Here is an 18,569-nt window from a genome sequence, read left to right on the forward strand (position 1 = left end):
CAGAGCATCACACTTACCTCTCCTGTTCTATCCTTTTTCATGCCAAAAGCATCTTTGTCACTAAATGGCTTTGGCATTGTTTCTGTATAAGTCTGAGATGTAAGTGTATATTATAGCAGGTAATTGCCGATTAACAAGCTTGCTTTCTTAAGGAAGCCAATGTATTGTTAATAACGCTGTCATCTTTCCAGTAGACAATTCACACGTTAAAAAAAGGTAAATATTTTCCTTTTAAAATAAGAGAAAATTAAGGATTAAAAAGTCATCAAAGGAAAAAAGCAGGACTTACAGTGAGATGAATACATAACTCCCCTAAACGGAATACAGACATTCAATTTTGCTGTGAGATCCTGTGAGATTGCTAGTACATCCAAACACATGTAAAGTGTTTCAGATTATCAGGACATGGTTCTTCATTTCATGTCACAGTAACAGAGAATTAAAAAAAACATTGTTCTAGGTTTTACATATACCTATACATTTACTCAATACAGTTGAAATGTACAATAAGAGAGATTTAATATTGATGTAGAATAGAATTAATTTTACATAGAGACACGTGAGGACAAAATTATATTAAAACTATGGAAATTAAAAAATTAAGACACTATACAAAGTATATTAAAAAGTACTTTGTCATAGTAACTTCTGAAAATAATGTGCTCACCGTTATATGGGCTTTTATAATTAACAATGTACTATGTGAGACTTGGCAAGAAAGCAGGTCAGCAGGTGGTTGATTTTGGAAGATGATTATCTTGCCCATACAATGTCTTGAGAGAACACATATTTAACAACTCTTGAAGGTGGATGTTCTTTAATGACTGTACATCGTGCTGTTTATTAAAGTGCACTGTAGACTAATTACCTTAGACTGTCCTGAAACTGTGATGCTAAGACCCTAAATGAACAGGAGAAGCAGCACTCCTGTGTGCTAGCATCTCTTACTCTTCTCACAGCTGAGCCACCTCTATATTTCAGAACTTTTCCTGTGCACGCGTCTCCCTGTTGATGAGTTTAGAGTTCATGGCAGAACAACACACTCCCCTGAAGAAGAACATTTATGAGAAGCAGCCGTAGTTGCACAGGGTGTGGGGGACACCACGAGTGTGTCCTGCCTATCGGTATGGAACCACTGCTGCCTGGGGGAAGACTTAACAGAGCTCTTCAATCCACGCTCATTTGCTTCATGAGCAGATTCGCACTGGCCCTGACTGTCCTCAGGGACTTTATCTAACTATTTGGGTTTTGTTAGTTTGGTTTGGGAAATGTGCTGCACTTAGCCGGGTTACTGAGGTTCCACTGGCAGTGTCAGTGGAACTCTAGTGCAAGCAGCATTAAAATGAAGTACTTGTAAAAAGCTTCTCTGCAAGTGCTTGAGAAGTTCAACTGTGAGCATCGTGATTGTTATTAATTGCACAGTCCAATCCCAGCAGCACTTACAAATAGATGAAAAAGCAATTAACAGAAACTATAAGAAGGCTCCTCAACACTGTGTGCTCTTAATCTTTCTGTATTTTTCTGACCAAGAATTGAAGTAGCTACTTAGAACTTTTCTTCATTGTTCATTCCATGTTGCACATACATACAGGCAAGGAGTGCTGTTTCATAATCAATTAAGTTATGTTTATGACAAGAATATTTAAAATGCTGGTTCTGTAAAGCTAGGAGTTGCTAGTGTTTCTTTTCTAGTTGATGTGCACATTGTTTTACTCTGCATTGCTGTGTATTCTTGCTTACTCAAGAGATTGCTATACAACACAGGATACTAAATTTTAAATGGATCTGACACAAAGCCAGACAGGCAGGGAGAGATGCATGTCTTTGTAAACTGGTGTTTAAGTCATTGCTCTTGGGGACAGAATAATGTCCCTTACCCTTCCTGTCAGACAACAGCAACACTGGCATTTGGGATGACATTTTATAGTTTTAATTCTTTGATAGAATGTCTTATTTGCTACCGTAAAAATGATTGGGTCAAGGCAACTATTGATGCTGCAGATGATCTCTGTGACTTTATAAATGGCACTTAATGTGCTTATGTTCCCACAGGGTGGTTGGCAATTCATTCTATAAATTAGTATGACTATCATCATAACATGATAAGGTGTGAAAGAAACAGCAAATACAATCATAGCAGCTGAAATCAGTAGCAGAGGCCTAACAAATCTGTTCCTTCTTTGCTGACGTTTACTGAGTTGTAGTAATGCTTTGAGAGTCAACATATAGCATGTAAAGATGACTGTGACTGGAATTAGGAATCTCAGTACGATCTTGGAGAGTGTGAATGGCACTGCCAATTGTAAAGGTCCTTCAGTGCTGTCCAGGGAATCTATGATGCCATGTTGTCTTCTAGCTGCAACTGTGTAGTAGATCTCTGGCGTCGATGCAATCACTATGAAGATCCATACTGCGATGGTACAAAACACAGCCTTTCCTTTGTCCCACCATGTTAATGAAGCAATAGGATGGACAGCACCTACATATCTGTCAAAACTGATGAGTGTCAGGAAATAGACACTTCCATAGATATTAATACTAAAAAATAGTCCTATGATTTGATAAAATGCTTGACTGGAATAGACAGCTAACTTCCGGAGATTATAATATACTGAAAAAGGTGCCACGAGAGTCCAAGTAAAGTCACACAGTGCCAAATTAAATAGAAATATAGTATTGGTAGTCCATGTCTTCATGCAGTACACATAATGTCGTAGTGCAAGTATATTGCCAAGAAATCCTCCTAATAAGGTGAAAAGGCAAAGCAGAATCAGCAAATAACAGTACCACTCCAGCTTAGGATTTCTGTGGCAAATTAAAATAGTGCATGTACCATTCATCATCTCTCCATGGAGTATGCCTGAAGGGAAAAGAGACAACAACAGCTTTTAAAATAAAAATTGAGTTAGATGTACTGAATTTAAAATTCAAAACTTTTAAGTTAAATTGGGTATGTTTGAACTGGCAAAATAATTCAGAATGTGGTATGATGTACAAGCTCTCCCCTATCTGAAAAAAGTGTAAATTCCAAGTAGGTAACACTTAGAGCTTACTCTACAGCAACACCAACACAGGCAGATCTTTATGAACTTTTATACAAACCTCTATATTAATTACTCTCTAATATTTAGTGTACCGTACGATAAGATAAGAGAAAAAAATCATGCACCCTCAGTAACAACAGCATCCCCTTGGCCACTAATGTACCTGTGCCCAGCTTTGGAAGAAGCAGAGGAGAGGACAGTACTTGCCCATGTTTGTTCCATCCTTGTTTTGATTGCCTTGAGTATCCATACTGGGCCTAGAGGCATGTGTTCTGTGGGCAGCTGTGAGTGGGCTGTGACTGAGATCCAGAAGTCAGCATCAAAGCAAATCAGGCTAAAATCCTTCTTGTGCTGAAGGCCACAGCAAGCTTTCCATCTAAAGTGCTGAGCAAACTAAATTTTTTCTTCTTTTTAAATTTTTTTAACATTCTTCTATAAATTAATGACATTGTGCTTAAGGTAGACTTAGAATTCATTTTGTCGTGCTCTTTATGGCCTAGTTTATATCAATGCCTGTTATGGAATATCTGGAATATATATATGCAGTGTCTTTTTCATAGAATCATTAAATAGTTTGGGTTGGAAGAGACCTTTAAAGGTCATCTAGTCCAACCTCCCTGCAATGAGCAAGGATGTCTTCAACTAAATCAGGTTGCCCACCTCTCTGAGCAACCTGTGCCAGTTTCACCATCCTCATTGTAAACAATTTCTTCCTCAGATGTAGTCTGAATCTACCCTCTTTTAGTTTAAAACTATCACCCCTTGTCCTGTTAGAACAGGTAGTGCTAAAAAGTCTGTCCCCATCATTCTTATAAGCCCCCTTCAAGTACTGAGAGGCCACAATAAGATCTCCTCAGAGCCTTCTCTTCTCCAGGCTGAATAACCACAACTTTCCCAGCCAGTCCTTATAGGAGAGGTGTTCCATCCCCCTGATCATTTTGGTGGCCCTCCTCTGGACCTGCTCCAACAGATCCATGTCTTTCCTGTGCTGAGGGCTCCAGAGCTGGATGCAGGACTCCAGGTGTGGTCTCAGTAAAGCAGAGGGGCAGAATCCCCTCCCTCGACCTGCTGGCCACACTTTTTTGGATGCAGCCCAGGATACAGTTGGCCTTCTGGGCTGTGAGTGCACGTTGCCAGCTCATGGCCAGCTTTTCGTCCTCCAGAACCCCCAAGTCCTTCTCAGCAGGGCTGCTCTCAGTCCCTTCATTCCCCAGCCTGTTTTGATACTGGGGGTTGCCCCGACCCAGGTGCAGGACCCTGCACTTGGCCTTGTTCAACCTTACGAGGTTCACAAAGGCCCATTCCTTGAGCTTGTCTTGGTCCCTCTGGATGTCATCCCGTCCCTCATGCGTGTCAACCGTACCACTCAGTTTGGTGTGGTACTTGCTGAGGGTGCACTCAATCCCACTGTCTATGTCATTGATGAAGATACTAAACAGTATTGGTCTGAATTGGGAACCTGAGGGACACCACTCATCATCGATCTCCATCTGGACATTGAGCCATTGACCACTATTCTCTGGGTGCAACCATCCAACCAATTATTCCTCATCCACTCAACAGTCCACCCATCAAATCCATCTCTCTCCAATTTAGAGGGAAGGATGTTGTAGGGGACTGTGTCAAAGGCATTACAGAAGTCTAGATAGGCAGTCACTCACATCACAGAAGGCCACTAAGTTGGTCAGGCAGCACTTGCCCTTGGTGAAGTCATGTCTCAAATCACCTCCCTGTCCTCCTTGTGCCTTAGCACAGCTTCTAGGAGGGTCTGTTCCATGATCTTCCCAGGCACAGAGGTGAGGCTGACAGGTCAGTAGTTCCCAGGGTCCTCCTTGCTACCCGTTTTAAAAATGGGTGCAATGTTTCCCTTTTTCAGTCTCCAGGGACTTCACCTGACTGCCAGGACTCTTCAAATATCAATGAGAGTGGCTTGGCAACTACATCAGCCAATGCCCTCAGGACTCTGAGATGCATCTCATCAGGTTCCATAGACTTGTGCATGTTCAGGTTCCTCAGGTGGTCACAAACCTGATCTTCTCTTACAGTGTGAGGGACATTGCTCCTCCAGTTCCTGTATTGCAGTCCATCCACTCGAGAGGTGTGGGAAGAGAGACTGCCAGTGAAGATTGAGGCAAAGAGTTTCTTGAGTACCTCAGCCTTCTCCTTGTCCGTTGTCACCAGTTTGCCAGTCTTGCTCGTCAATGGGGGTATGTTTTCTTTTACCTTTTTCAGGGGGAATACGCTTTCTTTGACCTTCACTTCATTTTTCAAAGCAAGATTTTTATGCTTATAAAGTTTTACATTTAATCCAAATGATTTTGTAGTCCTAATAAAAACAAAATAAAGGCTGGAATATTCTGCCAAAATGAGCTGTCACCAATTGCAGTGTGTCATGTTTCTAGAACCTCTCTCCAGACAATGCAGTGGATGCCAAACTGCAAGGTCTGTCCAAGTAGGAGCTTTGTATGAGGGTCATCCAAGACGTCATTTATAGATCAGAGTCCACTACAGTGCTTGGTAGGATGCCAGGATAAAATTTTATGCAGTACAAAGCACACTTTGAATGGAAGAAAAGATTTTTCAAAATGTTAATTGATTCCTTGAAAATGTTCAAACAGTTCCAATCATTAAGTTGATAGTAGCGTTTTTTTTTGAACCTAATGTTTTGCTTTCATGTCTACCTTAATGCAATATGACTTTTCCAAAGGTATGTTCACAGACACAGGCCAGAATATAACGAACACGAGCTAGAGTGAAGACCTGCTAAATAGAGACTGCATTATTGTGGTTTGCAAATTTATGTTTCACCCAGACAGCGAACTGACAAAAAGCTAGTTTGGACTATGGATTTAAATTAAGAAGGAAAGTTGTTTTTCTAGAAGCTCAGCAACAGAAGCAGTCAAATGACTTTCTAGAAAGTGAATATGGATAGAAGGCCATCTGTGCTACTCCCAGTGTGCTTTACAGGTGGGGAATGTTTGCTCTTGAAATGTATTTTGTTTAGTATTGAAGCACTGTACTTTAACCTGAGGTAGCTGTACTCTTTTTCCCTACTTTTCTCCATCGCCTTTGTGAAATTAAACTTTGTGTAATTTTTTTCTTCAGCTGAAGTTCATAAGATATCCCTGTAAATTGTTTAAAATGTAGCCTCTTTAACAGCTACAATACAGATAATTAATACTTACAGTGTGTTCAATGAAAAGGGGTTTGAATATGTATAGGAAAGTTATATCTTCCTAAAATTATCTTGGTTAGATGACATATGTGATTTGAATTGAATTATATTTCCAATCCCTCAGCCTTCCTTTTCAATAATTACAAATGAAGGCACTAAGCACTTGATTCCAAGTCATGTTGGCAGTATAAATGAACCCTAAACTGGCTACAAACAGCTCGGCCATAGCTGCATGAGGGAATTGTAATGCCAGGTTCCCTGATCTCATCAAGCTCCTGGAAAAGGACTATAGGTAGGTCTAAATAGAGGGAGGCAGACCAGCCACCAGCTCCACTTTGCTGTAAGTTGGCTGGATAAAGCCTGGATGTGTAGCCTGGTACCTGAATTAGGGCAATTACAGACCTGAACTAATAAATTCTTTATTCCCTTCATCACCTTTGGTTCACTGGACTGCACCCAGAGTTGAGCTATATGAAGTTAGTTATGTAGCTGGGGGTCTACAACTGCACAGCTGGGTAGGGTGCATTTGGAGATGAGTCATTAGAAAATATGTCTGTGTTTGCATAGGCATTCGTGTCTACCTCGAGATTCATATCTGGAATTTCTAAAATATTCTTATTGTCTCCTATTATTTTTTTGTTTTATAGTAGAGCTTAGAGGCCATAACCAAGACTAGAGTTTTGGATCAGGGTGCTTTGCAATTGGTGTGAGTGACTTACAGGGTAAACAGAGGGAAATTGGTGCAGAGAGAAAAAGAACCTTTCCTGAGTTAACATAATAAGCAAGAGAAGAACACAAGGGGTTTGACCCCCAGCTTGGTGCTATAACAACAACTCCTGGTCTTCCGTCAGAAGAATTTGAAGACTTTTCTACAATCAGGACCCAGTTTCACCGCATGGGATTGGACATAGTCAGCATGCCCTGCTATATCCCGAGGCCACTGGAGCTACCCCAATGTCCAGTAGATCTGCATATGTGCTGTAATAACTTTCAGAAGTGACATGTTTTTTATATGAGACAACAGCAAGTTTTCTGTCTACCATCTTAATAATTCTTATACCAACAGAATAACTCGAGCTACAGGATGTGACTAGATCATCCTCACAGTTCAAGTCCAGAATTTTGCATCTGTAGTTTAAGAAAACTTTCTGAACAATGCTGTGTTCACTGCTAAGTCCATGTATTCTTAAATAAAGCCAGCCAACACACGTACACACATCTTAGCAGTGACAGAATGAGCAACAGCACTGTGGCATTATACTGTGACAGATGAGGAGTTGCATATGGTGTCAGTGCTAACTAAGAACAGACTTGCCAGACTTTGATGAAAGTAGGACTGGGCTTTCAAGGCTAAAAAATACTTCTAATTTATTGAGATTAACTTTTCAGCTGAACAGTTTCAGCCATTGACGAAGATGGCCATGAACATTAAATGGACAGAAAGAGCAATCACATGATTAATACAAAATTAAAGGAATACCTCTGATTTGATGAAGGGCTTGATACTAGAATACTACACATATGCTCAGGAAATGGTTGAAGTTTGTGGGCTCCATCACTCCTAATTAAGACAAGAAAGCATGCTAAATTCATGGGTAAGATTTTTATGTTTCTTCTGTAAGAAGCAGTCTAATGAATCAACCGTGTTACGGGCTGTGGATCTAAAGATGCTAGAAAAGTTTTAATGTTTAAAAAAGTGACCTGTTTGATTGACAGTTTTTGTGCCTGCTTATTGTGTTGTCTCTTCTCCTGGACCTGAAAGAAATATGGCTTAGATCTGTGACTCTCTGATTATCTACAAGCTCCTCTGTCATTGTCCCTGGCAGCGTCTGCACACTCCTATAGAAAGTCAAGAGGGTTTCAGCTGATGAGCTGATTTACTGCCCGGTTTGTTGCAGAGCCCTAAATCCTGAAGTCTCTACTTCCATGTGTCCCCCTTGTACCTGTGATGTGGCCTCCAGAGTCTTGTAGTAAATAGAAGACCTCACTTCTTGAGGAAACTTCTTCTGTAGCTAAGCAACATTTTGTCTCTTAAACGAATCTTGATTCACGTATAGAGCTAGTTGTAGCTCACCGTTGATCGTTGATAGTCATGCATATGGCGTTTAACTTGTATTTGCAAAGCGCCATTAGGTTTAGCGCATTTGTCTATTTAAAAAAATATCTAATTTTGTATGTGTAAATATATCCTAGGAACTATTCTTCCCTGTCATACCTATGGGTTTTTTTGACATTTTTAACAAGGTCATAATAAGTGATTAATTTGGCCTGAAGTAAAAAAAAAGATTAAGCTGATTTAACAGCTTATTTTATGTAGTTTTATTCCTTATCTATTCTCTTTCCCCCTTGCTCCTTTTTACTTGTTATTCTTTATAGCAGAAGTCCTGATTTTACATGAACTGTTTTATTTGTTGCGATTACTCTGAGAATTTTGTTTGCCTGTTTGCAACTGTATTTGAATCTAGTACAAATCTACTCCAGTTACCAGATAGGTTTTCTGCATTTCTGACTATTCATACACCAATATATTTCTGTAATGTGTGCTCTCAAAGTGTGCCCTTTTAGCTCATCTTATTAAATTAATACATCATTTTACAGGGAATCCTAGGTTTTCATATAAAAATAGCAAGCATTATTTGCAATTTTTAGTTTAACATCTTACCTGTTAGGTAATCATTTCATGCATTCCCTTTTTATGTTTAACTGAATTGATATGAAAGGATATAATTCAATGTGAGTATTAAGTGGAGTATTTCACATATTTTAGTTCAACTGCATTTAACATATCACACATACTAGTAAATGGGAACAATAAGTAATATATAGCAGTATTTGCATGCAATTAGGTAAGTAGATTGTGCTAATATCCTATTCCTTTCTCCTTAATGACTCAATTTGTATTGTGATTAAGCTACTGTTTCTTTCATTAGAAAATGATGTTCATGTACTTACTTGAGAGTTAATGAAGTCCTATATGGCAAACATAAGCTACAGTAGAAGGATAGTTAAGGTATAAGAATTTGCCTACCAAAGATAATATTTGTGAAAAAGTACTTTAAAAAATATGAAATTTATATGTATATGTATGTATCAATCAGTGTGTAATAGCTGAATAGGGAAAATTATATTGCTTTGGAGAGTTCAGGTACAGTTAATAAATCTTTCTCTTACCTGTTTTAGAAAGGTTGGAATTATCTATTTTACAGAAGTCTAGATTCCAGGCTGTGCTTTTCCTCTCCATTAATCTGGACCTTCTAAAATCACAACTCTATTTTGTGAGTACTGTTTCTAATCCAAGGTTTCGGCAACACTCCATATGCAATGGTAGCTCTTCAGAGAGCAAGTGTCAAACTGCAAAGGAGGTATCTTTTTTCATTAAGCCCCTCCTCTCAGTAAGTCTGGGTAAATGGCTATTGCCATAGCAGCCTCTGTTTGCTTTTTAGGGAAGGACAGACTTATTGCACATCCCCAGTCCAGCAAGGCCTGGGGCTTTCATTGTTTCCAGCAGTGAAAGAAAAGAGTACAGGGGCTTTGGGCATGTATATGCATTTTTGCACTTTCCCTTTCTTCTCCCTTCTTCACTGCCAGAATCCTTGTTATTGTTGCCCTACTACTGGACCGGTCCATGGACCTATGCTGCTGTTGCCCCATCGCAGAGCTTGGTTCATCCCACCTACCTACCTATCACTTGTTCTGCCCCACAGTTCCCACCTCGTTGCAAAATCCTAGCCGTCAGATAACTCTCATCCTTCAAGTCTGCTTACTCCACAGCTCAGATCCTACCTACCACTTCAGCCCATAGCCCAGGTCTGATCCATGTCCTCCAGTCTTCCTGCCCCAAACCTGCAGCTCCAGTCTTCAGCAGCACACACCAGTCCTGGGATCTTCCTGTTTCATTCCCTGAATGAACACCTCATATTTCATACTAATTTCCCCCATGTTACAGCTTCACCATGTGTCCAGTCCTAATCCATGCTGAAACTGGACTTTTCATCCCACAGGTCCCCATTCCCCAGCCACTCTCCTGAGTGCTCCCAATCTAATCCCATCTCCTCACTAACCTGTGCCAGAGCATCAGAGGGTCTGTTTCCCTTCTTCCAGCCTAGGGTGCCGTTTCTCCATCCTACAATTACCTAAGGCTATATGCCCTCAAGTCCATCCAGGTCCATTCAAGAGCTCTGGCTTTCTAATTAAGATATTACTTTTCCCAACCCTCTGCAGTCTCACTGTTACCACCTTCTCACCAACCAATACTGGAAGCTTGGCACCTCAGTTCCCTCAAGGTTTCTACCCTAGATTTTGCAGTTCAACAACAGCTCACAGAAACTGCCTCCATCCCAGAGCATTCCACTTCTCACTCTTCTATATCACCTCTCTTCATACTTCCTGTCCAGCTCCTCATCTTCCTTCTGTTTTCCCTATTTTGTCATCTTCTAGTATTTGCACTATCTCCTCATTAGATGTTTTTCACCTTACTGCTTGAGTTACTGGTTGTCTTCCTTACCCCTCTTGGCTTCTGCTGTGGCACTCTGCCTTGCAAAAGCAAATTCCCATCCCTTGCACTGGTGAGGTTTTCAATACTCCAAACAATTGAAGAACACGTTAAAAAATCCGCCTAGTTTTAGAAAAGAAAAATTCTATCTGGAAAAAAGATAAGACTATGGTAACCCCTGATAAAACAAAGATATGCTGCTAGTTATAGGGGCATGCAAGTGAGAGAGAGTGAGCTACATTAACTATCTACTAAAATCCATAGAGGTTAAAGGAGAGCTGCTAGAGGACAGAGATATGAACACAAAAGGAGATCAGGATGTCAAGAAGAGTATGAACAACTGGGTTGAGGTGCGTGACACTCACCCAGGTGAGGACGAACTGGTATGGCTGAGCTTTAATAAGAAAGTGGTCATTAGAAATTCTGGTAAGAACAGCTCAAGGGGCTGTACCAGACTTGTATAGGTCCAGGAGGAAAAAACCTCCAGACAGTGAATAAACAGTGTGCCTAAACAATTTAGAGATGAAAAGACAAAAAGGTGATAGGGTATTCTTGCAGAAGCAAGTATAGAGGCTATTATGATGCTAAAAACTAGTAGATATGTTTGGTTTAGGAAAGGAGAGGGCTGGACGAGACACAGATTCAGAAGAGGAGAAGGATGAGAGTAGACATAAAGAAGATCTGGAAATTGGATAGAATGAAATTCTATGGGCAGGTGAAAAGAGGAAAGGGCTACAGGAAAAAAAGAGGTGAGGAACTCCTGTGTTTATGATAATGAAGAATAAAGAGGAAAAGGTAAGAGGAGAAGACAGAAAAGGAAAGCTAGTCCAGGAAAAATACGCTCCTGAAGGAAACATGACAAAACAAACAAAAGTTTCATCTGTCACCAATAGTGAGAGTAAGCAGGGCTTCTTTTCAAATGCCAGACATACCAGTATGCTTTGAAAAAGGCATTCCCTGCAAAATAAAGTATAACACCTGACATGATTAAAGTGCTTAGGTCTAAGAAAAACACACAGTACAAGATTCTACACAGACTCATAATTTGATTTCCTAATTAAATTAGGGAAGCACATAATGTATGTTCAGGGAACATACTCCTACTTCAAATATTTCACATGAGAAAAGCTTTCTTAGATATGAAAAGGAAAATGATGCATGAGTCAGTAACCATTTTTTAGCATTTGAAATGCATTGTCATGGTCTGTAATCTTTCTCAGCATCTCTTAAAAATACTGTTATTAGTAAGTTATTGTTGCTTTTTTTTTTTCCTTTCGACTTCATAGTCAATGTGTAACATCTGAAGGCAGGATAAAAATGTGCATAAGGAACTGACATTTTTCTTTATGTATGAATGGTGAAAAAATATTAAGACTGTAGGAGCTTATTGTGTAATACTGCAGTGAGGCATTATAATTCAGCATTTGACAAATTTTAGTTTAATAAACTGCTTGGTAGTTGATCAGTCTTTCTGATATTATCTTATTAGTAAACATGACCACTATAGCAACTATATTGCTCTTAAACTTGTTAAATATTATCTGTTGGTACAAAGCCCTTTTGAAATCCCATCTGGGATGTTAGGTGGTGTTCTTGCTGGGAGTCAAGCACTGAAAAAAATATTTTTATGCCTTTCCACCATCATTCACCCACTCTTACTTAGATCATTAATCACAGCAAATAAATGGCCTTTGAAAAAGCAGGGAGCATTAAAAGCAAGTATAAGCGATGAAAAGCAAGGTGGGGAGAGTGCTGTATTGCAGTAAGACTTTTAAGGGTAGGACAGGAAAATCAATCTTGCTCTGGCAAACTTGTACTGTCACATTTGTGAATTGGCAAGAACATTACCATGAGAAACAATCATAGCTCAAATACTCCGGGGAATGTTTAGTTCTCTGTGACGCAGTGACAACATTTGGTGTACATATCTGACTAGGAAATGGGTAGTAGTTACGTCATAAGTATGGCTGTAAGCTCTGTTCTCTTTTGTGATACGATTTTTTTATGTTACCACTTACAGGCTTATTCAGTTTGTGGTCTTGTTGTGGTATAATGCAGCAAAAGTCTGCATCGTACGAAAGAGAATAATACTATTCTTCACCTTTGTGGATCCAGGACTTGAGCGTAGAGTGTAAATGATTTGTCCATAATGTCACAGGAGGTCTCCGGTAGAATTTGAAACTGTTTGTAGGGTCCTGGCACTTGCCCAGTGCATATCATGCTGTTGGGTGAGGTCATCCTAGCTGAACAGTTCAGTAGTACTGGAGTCTAAGACTTTTTCAGTGTTTCCTATGTTGACATTAAATGACTGGCAGACAAGAACATGTGGCAGCCTTGTACTACCTCACAAAATAGAGGAGCAATGAGATTGTACAGTATTGTTTTCTCAATTTTACTGAGAGGAGGGGTGATTATTTACTTACTACTAGCCATGTATTTGTGTGTACTTTTGGGCTTAAGCAAGAGTCATCTTTGACTCAAGGGATGGCTTTTTCCTCTGATACATGGAGTTTACCTCTAGTCCAGGCAATTTCTTTCATCCTCAACTGGTGCTGCAGTTACCTTCTCAAGAAGAGCACATCATCTCTTTTTCTCATGAACCCAAATGTCCTGAGTCCCCAATTCTATTCCACGTTTCTGTTTTTCACAAGCTAGGTAAGCACATATGATGAGATCACTATTATCATGTCATAATATTTGACCTGATGCTGTCTATTATCAGTGGAAAGAGAGGCAACCATCAAGATTTAGTGACTCTCTTGTTTTGGATCAAGAAATAACTGGCAGCAAATAATGGTTCTCACACAGCCTGAGGTACCTATGACACTTGAAAATTTATAAATAGACTTGTTTCTCAAAACATTTCTCAAATGCCACTAAAAAGTGCCGCTTGCCTTGAGGCTTAGACTAATTCCATGAGATTTTCCCTGCTGTGGCATTTGTTTTAGAGCATTGGGCTGTAACAGTTTCTAGAAAATGGGATGGTTTAGGCAGTTGCCCTTCCAATCCATCAGTCCTTCCCATTTTTGCACAGATGTGCATCACTACTGTTCGTTGAGCTTCAAGGTCAGCAGATTGATGGAACTAACTCAAATGAAAAAAAAAAAAAAAACAAAACAGGTAAATTTTCTTTTTTTCTGGATGGGTCTGTTCTCCAGTCTTGTTCACATGTGCATGGCTGCTCAACTTGCTGCATCAGCATGAGAGCAGAGTGGGTAGAGATATTAATGGCTGAAATGGGGAAACATCGAAAGCTGCTTGCCCAGCATGTAAAATCACATGTAGTGTACGTAAAACCACAGCTACATTTCGATCAGGTACCACAGACATGATGTGGACTCCTCCAGACCTCCACCTCAGTGATTCTAAGAGCCCAAATCAGTTTTTCATCAGTTTGTATAATTACCTTGTAATTTTGTAGGAATAATTGGAAGAGTAGTTTGGCTGCATGGTACTAAATCTGCCCTCCCCATTAACACAGTGGAATAATTTGATATAAGGAGAGATACAGTTTAGTACTCTGTTTTGGTTTTTTTATCATGTGAACATGTATTTACTGACTGACTAAAATATGCTTTCTCATAATATTCATACCACAGGTCAGTTGCTCCGTCTGAAAATGTTTCGAGAGGACCATGGGTCTTGGATGACGATGTTCTTCAGTACCATCCTCTTCCTCTTCATTTTTTCTCACATTTATAATCTGTTCCTTATTATGGCAGGGAATATGAGGTGGGTTACAGAGTTTCTTTTTGTCTCTTTTGCTCTAGAACATATTCAGCTGGAAACTTTTAATATCATGCTGCTTTACAGTGAACAAGAGCTTACCAAATGTAAACATACTAGTGTTCACTATCTTTTTTTATTCCTCTGCTTTCTGAATTTAGGTAGAATACTAATTTAATTGGTTAATTAGCCAAGAGGTTTAAAGTATCAGTTATAAAAAGTGGGGTCCTAGACTAATGATAGCATTATGATTACATCAGGGTACTAGTGAATATTATATGTATTTTTTAAAAAATTACAGCTCAATAAATTTGATTTAAAGTTAGGGTTGAATAGTTTAAAAGTATAAGCATTACTATTGTGCATACTCAGGAAACTCAGAGTTAAAGGAAGTTGAAACATCCAAACTTGAGGAAGCTCACACTCAAAACACAAACATTAAATGTGTAGTATAATGCTATTTTGGTTATGTACAATAATATTTGCTGATCCACTTTGTTAAAAATATTCTTAAAAATCTTTTTTTTTTCCCCATAATGTGCTATGACAGGACAAAGTTATGGTTGGCTGAGGGATGAACAGCTATCTTTTTATGATGTCTGTATTTTAAATGGAGCTTTTAATATTAATTTTCTGGCTAAAGAAGACTTGCTTTCTCCTATTTTCTCACAATTAACACCACTTTCATGTGTTGATTTTCCTAAGAAAACCTACATTATTAGTTATCTAATACATACAAAATGACTTCATTGGACAAAAATACACAGTCATGTTGTTTCTGAAAGGCAAGATAGCATCTGAAGAGTTTCTAGCAAGGAATAAGAAACCCAATGTATGTATGAGTTGAAGAAAAGGGCAAATAATTGAATGACTTCTCAGAATATCAGAGCCTGATGAAGAGTTATTTAATGAGCCCTTGTGCGGTGTGTTACAGACCTGAAGTGTGTCAACAAAAATATGCAGTGTATAAAGTCCTGTTAACATTGTGACATAAAACACAAGGTGAGTAGGAGGCAGACTGGGTGTCACTGAACGAATGTAAAGGCCGACCAGCTGGGCTAATCATGAGATTGTGACATAAAGACTAAATATATTGATTTGAGCAAGTCAGGTAAAGCAGCAGAATCACTGAGTGTTTTAGGAAACAATCATGGTAATGGTGAGGTAAAGTAATAGATGCCCAGTAAGAGGCAGAATAATCATCCCTGAAATGAGGAGAGTGGGAGCACTGTAGGCTTCTGGCTTCCTTATTTACATAGTCATCCTATTATTGGTGGTATGTTAAGATTTAAATTTGGTATTTCTAATGCACCATAAACTATAACCAGCTGTTAGACCAAAGCATTAACGATTTTGAAAGCTTGACTCATGTCTGCAAATCAGAGTTCATTTGTCCTTCTCAACGTTCCTGCTCCCCATATCTGTTACAAGCTTCTATTACCTGCACTGCAGAGATTGTGTGGCAATCAGCATCCATGTTCAGGGAAATAGGCACAGCCTAGTACCAGAATAGCTGGTGTCAGTCAATCTGCCCTCTTGCTTTCTGCGGGGTGAAGCCTCTCGTTTCCTGGAGCTTACGCCCCAGCCCTAGATTTGTTGCAGTCGTTTTGGGAAGCTGACCATGCTGTGCTCAAAGAATCACACTACCTTTTTCGAAGTGGACTGAAGGCTTGTTAAAGCTGTTTTGGGTGTCCATTCCAGCAATAAGGCAGCAAGCAGATACAGTTTCCGTCTCAAACTGCACAATGTAAGCCATGAGTCAAACAGAGCCCTTGGATCTGTCCTCTCAAAGTAGAACAATATGTAATACTTTTGAAAAGAGGGCTTCTACAACAAGCATCATCAAAGTCAACTACTTCATGCTGTCATCATAAAGTGTTTAAAGGAGCGGATTACTTTTTCCTGAGTAAATATAATCTGAATGAAATGTATTTGCTTCGTGGTTTGTACCTTTGTGCAAAAGAACACCTCTGGCTACGCCTTTTGCCACAGTGCCTTACTGAAATGGCTGACACCAGAGAGACTGGCTTCCAGGATGAGGGTCAGAGTCTGCCTGCAGGGAGGTTGCAGTCTTTGCAGAGACAAGCTGACCTTTGTGCCTAGGGACTGCTGTGAAACACAAGCATCTAGAATACACAACTTTCCAATACAAGGACTACGAAAGCCTTACAAATACTGTCTACAAGACTGAGTGAAAAATATTCTTTTTTTTTGCATGTGTTTGCCCTTTGCCCTGTCTCTGATTCAGCTTGGCCTGTGTGCTGGCAGAGGAGTGATTCTGACAAGTTTCTTTATGTATGTCAGATGTTCGGTCTCATCAATGAAAACCCCTTGGTGGCTCACGAGCAGGAGAATCGCACGTCTTGCATGTGCATGCCAGCATGGATGGTCACAGCAGAAGCCATATCCTGATGAGGGCTCGAGAAACCTGTGCCAGGAGTTTTGTCATGTTACCATCTCTAAGGAGGCATATTTTACAGTTGCCAAGATTTGTTTTTTTTTTTTTTTAAAGTATTTTTAAAGACACTTCACATGTGTCTTAGTGTGGCAAACCTAAAAAGTGTGACTGTATCCCTTAAAACAAAGGTAACAGTAGGGACTGTAGTTTGCTGGGAAGTGCAAAAGCTGAACAAATTGCTGGTGTTTGAATACATATTATAGAGGTGTTTGCTGGGTGAAAGCGTGGCTATTTGAACTGAAAATTTTGTGACAAATTGGAATGTATCTTTCTAAATTTTAAGTCTCTCTTCTTTTTTTAGTGACATTTCCTTTCAGGGACGTCACAGTTTATGGCACTGACCCACTGTACATTAGGTCACTGCTTTTGCAGTCCGACCTGAACACCTGGCGAGGAAGCATGTCTGAAAAGCTGTTGGAGAATGATCTGCAGCTATTATTTCTTACTGCTTTTCATCCCTGAAAACAGTAAGCAGAAGCCGAGCGGGGCACAGGGCCCACACCAGCCGAAATGTGTGTAACCATCTGAAGGCCCAGCCGGGTTGAGGCACAGGCTTCAGGAACAAAGTGTTTGGTCTGTTGGGTCCTTCTCTGCAAGAAAGGTGTGGAATAGAGAGGGTAAATGTGAAAATGATCCAGAGGTAGGAAAGGTTCAGCCGTTTTTCAGGTTTAGGTTTAGAGGCCTGGAGAGTGTAGCAGGACGAGTCAGTCAGAACAGAGCAGCAGCCGCCTCAAGAGCAGGCCTGGGCAAGGCTGCTGTAAGAATAAGGCAGAAAAAACTGTTCCTGCAAAACTCAAATTAGCCTTAAGTAGTGCTTTATGCTCAAATGAGGAGACAAGTTTTATTTTGGAATAGTTTTAATACTTGGGGAACAGAAAAAACAGTTGTAGAGGATCAGAAAAGATATTACATTGTGTGATGCCAGGGGCTGAACGGTGCAGTGGGAAGGAGGCCATTGAATTTCCTCTGAATACCTTCTGAATCTCCAGAATTTTAAGTTTTTGACATAGCGAGAAAGGCACTGCTGATTACATCTTCTCAATGAGTGTGTGTCTACGGTGATACAGTACATTGCGAGAGGGGCTCTGATATGACACGATGTGATGCGCGTTGGCCCAGGGATCTGCTGTTCACGTTTCAAGTCTTGTGGTGGTTTTGTGCACATAAGCAGGTGTAAAATGTCTGTCACAGTGCAGTCCAGCACGCTTGTGCACAACAGTCCATCCCACGCAACGGTCTGCTGCACAGCGAGCCCAGGCAGCCTCGGGAAGAGGCTAGCGGCCATTTAAAGTGGCCCTCTGTGTCAAATCTGTCCTGTTACTTTGCTTGCTCCACGCTCTTTTTTGCCCTCACACATCTGAAAAAAATCTCGCCTTCCTTTGTCCACCTTACAACAGCTGTGGGAGCCTGTTTGGAGGTCTTAATTCATATTCGGCGCTATTTCCATGAACACAGCCCTGCATATAGTAAATAGAAGTTTTTGTCTATGGTTATAGGGAGTAAGAAGATAGTGGCTGCTCTCTTATGGTACTCTGCTTCTGCTTTGATCATTTCCCTTATGCAGAAGTGTCTATCAACTCCTGTCACATCATTGTAACATTTTCTTTGACCAGTGCTCTGAAGAGGGGAAAACAAGTTTGCTTGGAAGCTGAACCAGAACATTTCCAGGGATCA

General features: G+C 40.1%; 2 protein-coding genes across 2 annotated transcripts in view; one reads left to right on the forward strand and one right to left on the reverse strand.

Annotated features, from left to right (window-relative positions):
• Window positions 1–18,569, forward strand: part of TMEM117 (transmembrane protein 117) — a gene marked incomplete at its 3' end in the record, with an annotated part of 236,074 nt that overhangs the window by 21,528 nt on the left and 195,977 nt on the right. Inside the window, exon 2 of the mRNA XM_082002533.1 lies at window positions 14,311–14,443. Coding sequence (XP_081858659.1) covers window positions 14,311–14,443 — 133 coding nt within the window. The remainder of the gene's footprint in view (window positions 1–14,310; window positions 14,444–18,569) is intronic.
• On the reverse strand, window positions 1,839–9,460 carry LOC309408556 (P2Y purinoceptor 1-like; the record flags this gene model as incomplete). The annotated part of the gene is made up of 2 exons (XM_082004429.1): window positions 1,839–2,860; window positions 9,391–9,460. The coding sequence occupies 2 exons, from the start codon at window positions 9,458–9,460 to the stop codon at window positions 1,839–1,841; spliced, it is 1,092 nt and encodes a 363-aa protein (XP_081860555.1).

The sequence above is a fragment of the Phaethon aethereus genome (genome assembly GCF_964289735.1).
Source record: "Phaethon aethereus genome assembly, chromosome: 1".
Taxonomy (NCBI): domain Eukaryota; kingdom Metazoa; phylum Chordata; class Aves; order Phaethontiformes; family Phaethontidae; genus Phaethon; species Phaethon aethereus.